The sequence below is a fragment of the Siphateles boraxobius genome, unplaced genomic scaffold (genome assembly GCF_051911475.1).
Source record: "Siphateles boraxobius isolate OS27281-9 unplaced genomic scaffold, OSU_SipBor_1 13, whole genome shotgun sequence".
In the NCBI taxonomy this organism is placed as follows: Eukaryota; Metazoa; Chordata; class Actinopteri; order Cypriniformes; family Leuciscidae; genus Siphateles; species Siphateles boraxobius.
Window position 1 is genome coordinate 26,639,191 of NW_027508733.1, and position 9,599 is coordinate 26,648,789.

At 41.9% G+C, this 9,599-nt stretch overlaps 1 protein-coding gene across 2 annotated transcripts in view; it reads left to right on the forward strand.

Annotated features, from left to right (window-relative positions):
• impg2b (interphotoreceptor matrix proteoglycan 2b) overlaps positions 1-8,721 on the forward strand; it is a 30,720-nt gene extending 21,999 nt beyond the window's left edge. For both annotated transcript variants that reach the window (XM_077226813.1, XM_077226812.1), the window contains 3 exons: positions 5,074-5,153; positions 7,744-7,800; positions 7,880-8,721. In XM_077226813.1, coding sequence (XP_077082928.1) covers positions 5,074-5,153; positions 7,744-7,780 — 117 coding nt within the window. In that variant the 3' untranslated portion in view covers positions 7,781-7,800; positions 7,880-8,721. The remainder of the gene's footprint in view (positions 1-5,073; positions 5,154-7,743; positions 7,801-7,879) is intronic.
• Positions 8,722-9,599: the final 878 nt, after the last annotated feature.

Here is a 9,599-nt window from a genome sequence, read left to right on the forward strand (position 1 = left end):
TCTACATAAAGTCAACAAAAATTCATGCGAAACACAGCAATGCTGAAAAAGTTTTGTCAAAACTAAGCTAATAAATTGAATTGATTATGAATTGAATTGATAAGAAAACGTGACTATTTTACGAGGTGGCAATTTTGAATGAATTCGTACAAACATTTTTGTAAAATGTAACAATACTTTAATGATGAAGTTTCACATTTTTTGATTGAAAGTCTGGAAAAATGAAGAAATGGGATGGTAATATAACTCACATGTGTTATATTGTACCTGGTTGTTGATCATTTGACAAATAATTAAAAAATCTTTCCAACATAAAAAGTCAACAAAAAGTCATGCGAAACAGTTTATTAAAACTATGCTAATAAATGTGCAAGAAATTTAATTGATTATAAATTGAATTGATAAGAAACGTACTCAGTTACTAACGTAACCTCGGTTCTCTCTAACGAGGGAACGAGTACTGCGTAATATCTTACGCTATGGGGAAAACCTCTTTTCCACGAGATATTAAAGCCAAAAATTATCCTTAATTTTGAATTAATGTAAAAAGTGTTGCGGCAGCTTGTAGACATAGGCAAGGCGGCTTGCGTGCCTATTTGCTGATCTGCGGCAATATGGCGTTATTTGTGTCCCTCAATCCTGAGCGAGTAATTGTAAGTTTTGAGCACATATAACTATATTTTGCAAGCACAGTGCATTATATTTTGAACAGAAATTAACAATAGCAAAAAAAATTCGTTTGAGCAAAGAAAAAAACAATTCCGTGCTCAATAAATGTATTTGCTATTATCCATATTAACGTGCAATAATAACCCCTCTCACACAGTTTACAGGTGGTCTCTCAAACTTATTCTCTGCGCTCCTGTCAAGTCCCTTTCTCTCTCTCTCAACCTCTTAATTCTGTGCGCGCTCATCTCTTGACACACACGCTCGCTCAACTTGCAACAGCGTTACAAGTGTGCCACAAAATCAACCAATCGGAAAATTAAAGGTCAATTGTGATTCAACGAAAGCAGGTTGTGCTGAGCCCAGACCAGGAGGCGTTCCGTCAGCCTGTAAAGGTTTCGGGACCTGACGCCACCCTGGTGATTTATATAGGCCACCACTGACATGTTGTCCGATCGGACCAGGACGTGGTGACCTTTTATTCGGGGACAAAAACGCCTCAGCGTGTTGTCGACTGCCATCATTTCCAGACAGTTTATGTGTAGAAGCTTTCCCCGTTCTGACCACTGGCCAAAGAACGGTCTGCCCTCAGGCAGTGCTCCCCATCCCGAGGTGGAGGCGTCCATGGACACCACCTTCACACTCGAGGAAGTCCCCGGACTCACGCCTGACTGATACCAGTCGATCGCCTTCCAGAGTTCCAGAGCTGAGACACATTTCACATCGACCTTGAGGCGAAACAGACCGGAGGCCCATGGTAGAGGTGGAACTCGCGCTTTCAGCCATGACTGCAGTGGGCGCATGCGAAGCAGACCCAGCTGGAGTACCGAAGATGCTGAGGCCATAAGGCCCAGCATTTTCTGAAACCTTTTGAGCGGGACTATAGTGTCGCAGCGGAAGGAGTTCACGGCACGCTGAACGTTCAGTCCGTGCTCCGGCGACAGGCGCGCTGTCATGGACAGCGAGTCCAGTAATGTGCCAGAAAAGAAATTTTATGACTGGGAGACAGCAAACTTTTCGCCCAATTGACTGTTAGACCCAGGTTCTCGAGATGCTCGAGTAATATGGCCCAGTGTTCTATGAACTCTGAGCGTGATCGAGCTAGAATCAGCCAATGGTCCAAGTAGTTCAAAACTTGCATGCCCCGAAGTCTCAGAGGTGCGAGAGCCGCGTCCATGCACATCGTAAATGTATGGGGTGCCAGGGACAGGCTGAACGGCAGAACTGTCTATTGATATGCCTGGCCATCGAAGGCGAATCTCAAGAAACGCCTGTGACATGACACTATTTGTATTTGGAAATAAGCGTCTTTCAGATCTATTGACCTAAACCAGTCCTCCTGGTGAACTTGCGCGAGGATTTTCCTGGTTGTAAGCATTCTGAACTGGCGCTTCACAAGCACTCTGTTCAGTTGCCGCAGATCTAGAATGGGTCTGAGACCCCCGTCTTTTTTCGGTACCAGAAAATATCTGCTGTATACACCCCCTTCGCTCTGAGCCTGAGGTAAAGGTTCTATGGCCCCTTTGCTCAGTAGTTTCGCTATTTTGGCTCGAAGTAGATGAGCTACCTCGTTTTTTACCGTAGTTTCGACATGCGCCATGTAACGGCGAGGACGTCGAACGAACTGCAGCGAATAGCCTCTTTTTATAGTGTTCAGCACCCATTCTGACACCCCGGGAAGCTTTGCCCACGCATTTGCATGAATAGCTAGAGGTAGAATGAGATCTGGGCTCTGGCCGCAACGTAGTGGCGACCGAAGAGCTTCGGTGTGCTGAAACGTAAACACTGTGTTTGCAGTGTTCGAGGCGGGGGGCGCGCTGATCAAACCGGGCAGCTTGGCCGCGCTCGGCTTCTCTACGACCATTTGTGAAGAGAGAGCGAGCGGGGCGAACCCCGTGGGGTTTAACATGTGGGCGCGGGACAGCGGGCACACTCACTGCACAGAGAACACCGTCGGCCTGAGCTGACTGTATATGTGTTGGTTTCGTTTTTACAGAAACCATGGGAGATGTATCGTGTAATGTTTGTGGGCACTGTGTCGTGGGCACATTCACTACGTTTAATGCACAGTCGATTTCATTTGTGCGAACCCTGTACTGTAGCGGGCTGTGTTTGTCTGTTGGAATGAGGACTGAGCAGTGGGCATTTTTATAACACTCATAACACCATCGGCCGTGGCCCGAATACCAGAAAATACACTCTTTTTGAGATTTATCTGGGTCGCCCTAAAAGCGGCGTTTGTGTGCAGGCAAGCGGGTTGTGGTACCGGCTTGTTTACTGCAAAATATACTGGGACAGTCACATTGTTTTGAACTGAACGAGTGAGAAGTTTTGGTGAAATCCGGCCGCAGCGGGATTTGAACACTATCGTTTTCCTAGGGGGGCTAGGAAGTTTTTTAGACCTCGGGCTTTATCTCAATCCTTGGCCGGGGCCCGGGTGCAGGGGGGTGGCGGCCAGCAGAGCGAGAGCGCGGTCTCTAGTCTCGGGCCTGGCGGCGCTGAGGAGCAGCGGCGGTGGGTGGAGGCTGCGCCTGGGAGCTCTGACCAGACGGCTGTTTTGAGCGACCTGCTGCGGAACTAGAGTGCTTCGGCAAGAAGTGCTTCATCGCCTGTGACGTTTTCTGAACCTCGACGAATCTGTCCGCGAAATTCTTGACTGCAGATCCGAAGAGGCCAGCTGGGAAGATTTGCCGCGTCGAGGAACACAGAGCGCTCCGAGTCCGTCATCTCCGACAACGTCAGCCAAAGATGTCTCTCAGCCACGGTGAGAAAAGCCATGTTTCGCCCAATAGCTTGTGCAGCGGATTTCACGGCGCAAAGAGCCAGGTCTGTAGCGCTCCTTAAATCCGGCACGCTGATAGCTTCCGGTCGTTCCTCGTCCATTTTGCTGAGAAGCTCGACCTGAAAGATCTGCAGAATAGCCATAGTGTGCAGTGCTGATACGGCCTGCCCAGCGGTGGTGTAAGCGCGACTGTGCATGGCGGAAGTCGCACGGCAGGCTTTAGAGGGTAGCACCATCTGAGCGCACCGTCCAGCAGAGGGTGGGCAAAGGTGGGCTGCTACAGCTGCACTGTCCACCACGGAGAATGCTGCAGAGACAGAGGCACTCAATCTGGCCGAGAAGGGGGCATTCCAGGATTTCGCGACTTCTTCGTGAAGCTCAGGAAGAAAAGGCGCGGACCTAGACTGCGACGGGGCGCGGTCGTTTTGCAGGAAGCATCCGTCCAGCCGGTTGCGCGCAGGCTGCGCGGGCTCCTCCCGATCGAGGCCGAGGTTGTAGACGGCCTGTGAGAGCAGACGCATCAGCTCTGACTCGATGCAAGGCCTTTCCCTGAAGGCTCTATATTTATAAAGCTATATTTATAGGTCAAGGCCACACCTATTTCGGCAGAAGTGACGTTGTGGCGCTTCGCGTATCCCTATTGGATATGACGTCACGCAGGGCCTCTCTCGATAGGCTGCTGCTGTTGCCGCAGGTCAGCCAATAGGCACGCAAGCCGCCTTGCCTATGTCTGCATGCTGCTGCAACGCGTTGTACATTAATTCAAAATTAAGGATAATTTTTGGCTTCAATATCTCGTGGAAAAGAGGTTTTCCCCATAGCGTAAGATATTACGCAGTATGAGAGGAACTCTCGTAAGAGAACGTAACTATTTTACGAACTGGCAATTTCGTATGAATTCATACTGAAAGAAATTGTGAAATGTAACAATAGTTTTTAGATGGAGTTTACATTTTTAGGATTGAAAGTCTAGTACAAGGTTCTGTGGGATGGAAGTACAGCTCAAATGATGTGCTGTATTGAATCTGTTGTTTATTGTTCAGTTGACGAATAATTAAAAATAGATCTTTCCCACATAAAAAGTCGACAAAAAGTCATGCGAAACACAGTTGCAGCAAATGTTTTGTCAAAAGAAAGCCAATGAATTGAATAGATTATTTAAATTGAATTGATTTGATAAGAAAATTTAACTGTTTAACGAGGTAACTATTTCATATGAATTTTTATTAAGTTATTTGTAAAAATGTAACAATATCTTTATGATTGGGTTTCATATTTTAAGATTGGAAGTCTGGACCAAGAGTAAAGAATTAAAATGTCTGAATAAAATGTTCTGATATTAGCCAAAATAAATTGTGAATGCTTTTAAAAAGTTTCCAAGATGTGATGTAAGCAAAAGAAAAAAAGTTTAAACTTATTAGTTTGAATATAAATCAATTGCTGGGAAGTAAAAGTGCCTGTAATTGAAGAAGCCCTTCACAAGATTCTGTCTCACCTTTGCTCTTGGTTTAAAGTGGTCTAGACGTCTAAGTAAAAGGAGGACTGGCGCGGAGAGGTCAGCTCATGTTGTTACATAACAGTCTATCTTATTTTCCCTCTCTTTCACCTTCCCACTCTCATGACAGGAAATCCAGGACCGTATTCGAATTATTGAGCTGTATGCCAAGGATCGCCAGTTTGCTAATTTTCTCCAACAGCATCAAGGGTAAGTGTTTGTTCAAACACAAACCCATGATAATAGACCCGATACACGTGCACGATCAGAAGGTTCTGGTTTCCATATAACTTAAGCTCAACGGAAAGCATCTGTGAAATATGGCCGATGACCATAGAAAATATTTTGGCTCGTCCTTCAGTTTGTATAAATGAGCAAAATATGCATTTACAGTCGCAGTGTATATACATTTGCACAGAATTATACAATTTACATTTTCAATAACATGTTTCTGTATGGAAGAATTCCGTTTTAACAACAATACGAGCTGCACATTTCTTCCTCACATCCACCGGAATATCTTGCCCCATAGACTTCCATTGTAAGTGCGTTACTATGAACACAATTCTTTGTTTTAAAAACTGAGGAACAAGTCAGAATTACTTTGTGTGGTAATCGACTGCATATCACACATGCTGTTAACTTGTTTTGAATCCAGAACTTTTCTTTAACATGCACTTTGATAGTCAGTAAGGGTCACAAGCCAAATAACAGACTTCAAAACCAGTAAATGCATCACTTACTGGAAGGCGAACTTCCCTTGTCCTTCAGTAAAGCATGACCTCAGCAGCATATAAACATAAATCAGTAAATTCTATATAGAACAGGGGTTGGCAACCTTGGGCACACGTGCCAGTGCTGGAGGGGTAACAACTGGCATGCTAGAAAAAATAGCAAGAGGGATTAATATTATATATAGATATTAATATTAAAGTTGTTTTATTTTAAAAAAATGGGTAATTTGCTTCTGCATGCCAAACAGCCACTTGCAGTAATACATCAGCCTGTTTTATTCAGTTATATTGGAAGCCCAACACAAGTGTGATGCAATGAAAGCGCTGCGCTTAAGCTGATTTATGCAGATTGATCTGCTTTTATTCATACATTTTGCTAAAATAATTATTTTTATAGACCAGGAATATTGGGTAAAAATAGTTCAGTTATTTTTATTTAGAAACAAAGTTTGAAAAGTATATCTATCTATCTATCTATCTATCTATCTATCTATCTATCTATCTATCTATCTATCTATCTATCTATCTATCTATCTATCTATCTATCTATCTATCTGTCTGTCTGTCTGTCTGTCTGTCTGTCTGTCTGTCTGTCTGTCTGTCTGTCTGTCTGTCTGTCTGTCTGTCTGTCTGTCTGTCTGTCTGTCTGTCTGTCTGTCTATCTGTATATCTGTCTATCTGTATATCTGTCCTCTGTCTGTCTGTCCATCCAGACTCACCTGAACCAGCCGATCAAGGACTTTAGGATGGTTTGAAAATAACAGGCATGGGTTTTGGAACTAAACTCTAAAAATGTAATTAAAAGAAAAATTCTAAATGGCACATCATGTCCAAAAGATTGCCAACCCCTGCTGAAGAGAATTCTAAATTATTATAAATACACTGGCAACATACAGTATCACATAGTGCTGAAAAGTGACAAAAATGATAATTGACACAATCATATGATATTAAAATGTATTAAGGGATTTTTAAAGACTCCAAGTATTTTTCAAAGTATTTAATACTAAACTAAAAAGAAAATCTCCTGCCTTTGAAGAGCAGAGACTTGTTTCTTTTGTATCTTGAGGCATGTCTTTTTTTTGAGACAGTCCGTTTCTGAATATGAATTGAACTCTTTGTGCACTGGTAGTTAATACGTCTTCAGAAGAGCGCAATGTTCTGAGCTACAATGGCATGGCAAGACAAATCCAGACAGCAGGCCCGTTTTGTGGGTGTTCTACCTGTGCCAGGTGCCGTATAGAGTTCCAGACAGGTGGAGTGTACCAGACTGAAAAATGAACGCTGGGGTTGAGTAATGGTTAACTGTCATACCAGCTGCAAGCACAGGGCAGATCGCTCACTGTAGTTTGGATTCAGGCCACACACACTCAGGCTATGTTCCAAAACTTAGTAAGCTTCCTACGTTGGAGGGAGGCATTTTAGGTCTTTGTAGGCGACTTCCCAATAAGAGGGTTATTCTAAACAGGAGGCAACTTAAATTTGCTGCGTTCTTATTGTCATAATCCATTCAGTACCAGAAAAAATCAATAAAAATAGTTGAAAAAGTAGGCCTACTAAAAATTGTTGAAAAACTCCTATTTTACACGTATTTGTGTGTGCTATGTATTTCTAAGATAGCGTCAGGTTAACACCTGATTGTAAGTCTTCTGTGTGCCATTTACTGGAACTGTCTATTTGGAACTGTTCCATTTACTTATGCTGCCTATTTAGTCAGTAGACAGCAAGGCAGCTTACTAGGTTTTGGAACAGAGTTTGATCACCAAGACTAACACATGGAAACACAAGTATACACATATATAAATGTAAAATAGATTACATAACACATGTCTGAAAGCAAACAATGAACATTCTTTTGTTCTTAGACTCAGCCCTGGCAGAAAAGCTTCAGTTCGGAGTTCATTTCAAGCCGTCAGTCAAGACAATGATAGTTGACGTACTGATTGTTTCAGTGTCACATTAAAACAGACTGTTTTCCTCAAGCAGGAAAAACTGTCACTCTAATGAATAAGGTGTATTGCTTTGTGTTCATTTTTTTTATTTTTTGTTGTATGTCTTTATTATAGGGCGCTTGATGCCAGACGAGAGAGCTCTTGTAATTAGAGTTGCAAACTGATCCCAAGGTACTGTACTTGAAATTCTTCTCTTTATAAACCTTTTTTCCTTGACACCACACCAATAGATACTGTATTTTCTCAACAGACACTTGCCTTTTTTCTTGAATGCAAGAAGATGTCCTTTTCTGCCATGGTGGACTTTGCAGGAAGATAGTTTGCGGAGAAAGTAAATGGACTAAAGATTTGATTTTATGAGCATGAGCAACCGTCACAATGATGTATGGACAGATTGAGATCTAATGTAGAAAAGCAATGTATTTGTGATTATGTTTACTGTTTTTACCAATGGGCTGATTTATTACTGCCATGTCAAGGCCATATTTATTAACACGTTAGTGATGCATACAGTATTGTGTCACGTGACCACACCAGATAACAAAACTATACGTCCGGGCATCATGTTGGTTCCTCTCTTTTGCAATGGAAAGCCTGTATTTCTTTCTTATGGTTTTTCATTTGTCAGTGCCTTTACTTTGATTCTTACTCTTCGTTTTTATTTGCAATGTGAGACATAATTGTCTTGAAACACGGACTGACTGAAGAGAGAACGTTTCGCAATAATTAGCTATACTATTTTAATGAATACAGAAAAGAGTAGTTCCATATTTATGTTTGCAACTTTAACATTTAACGTTTTTGGCCCTTGTGGCTAATTTTATTTGTGATTATTATACATAATTGATTTCAACTTTAGGAATGTGTTTTGTGTTTAGTGACTCTCCTGCAGTGGTAAATTTTTCTACTTTTGTAAAACATTTGCCACACACACACAAGTGTATTAAATGTATTTATTCTGAATGTTGATGTCCATTATCACAACAGATTGTTCTATTTATGTATATTTTTAATTTTATTGATTTCCACAATGATTTTCATGGTGGTCACAGCACACGTTCTATTTTTCGAATAAAGAATAGTGCACAATGATTTGATTTAACTGTAAATACATTTTGTTCGCACCAGAAATTGCTGGTAAAAATCAACCGTATGCGAAATACTTTAAAGGTTGGATTAGAGCTAATTTTATTTGCAGTGAAAGGTTCCAAGTTTTAATTGGCTTTCATTAAGCAGTTTTTTGTAGGCTTATTTTCAATTTCTCTTTTAGATGCTTTGATTCTTTGTCAGATTAACCTTTACATTATGTTCAGGTCTTTAACATTTGCGTCTTTGGCCAGACGTGCTAGGCGTCTGCCAAAATCTTACTCAATGACAACTGAAGGAGGTGGCTATTAACCAGTTTGTCATTTAGCTGATGCTTTTCCCAGTGCGATAAGTCCAAAGTCTTAGTTTGAAGCAGTCTTAACCTTAGGCGCCACAACCATGGATTGTCCGCAGGTTAGTAAATTGCATTTTTAAAAAGATAATAATGGTTGACATGTAGACTACAATCATTATCTGAAGATACAAGGCACAATTGTTTTAACTGTCGGCAGTGGTAATTCTTGGCAATAATTTCCTGCCAAGTGGACACGAATTTGCATCCACTTTTCCTACAAAATGACCTTAACTTTGGTTTTGGTTTTCATTCACGGCACAATGTCGATAGGGCCACCGTCCTGCAGAGTTTAGTTAAAGCTCCAATACACCTTACTAGGGGTGTAACGGTTCCATACAGTTACCATACAGTTCTCCACCAACGGTTTGGCACGCACTTGCAACACGGTTCATCTTAAATCTGACGACGCATACACATCTATAATATAGTTTGTTAAAAATAACGTGTAAAACAGACAGACAGAGTTAGGCTAATGTCTGTTTCTGTCGATACTAGGTCTTGCACAGACTAGTCAATTAGCCGACTTTAA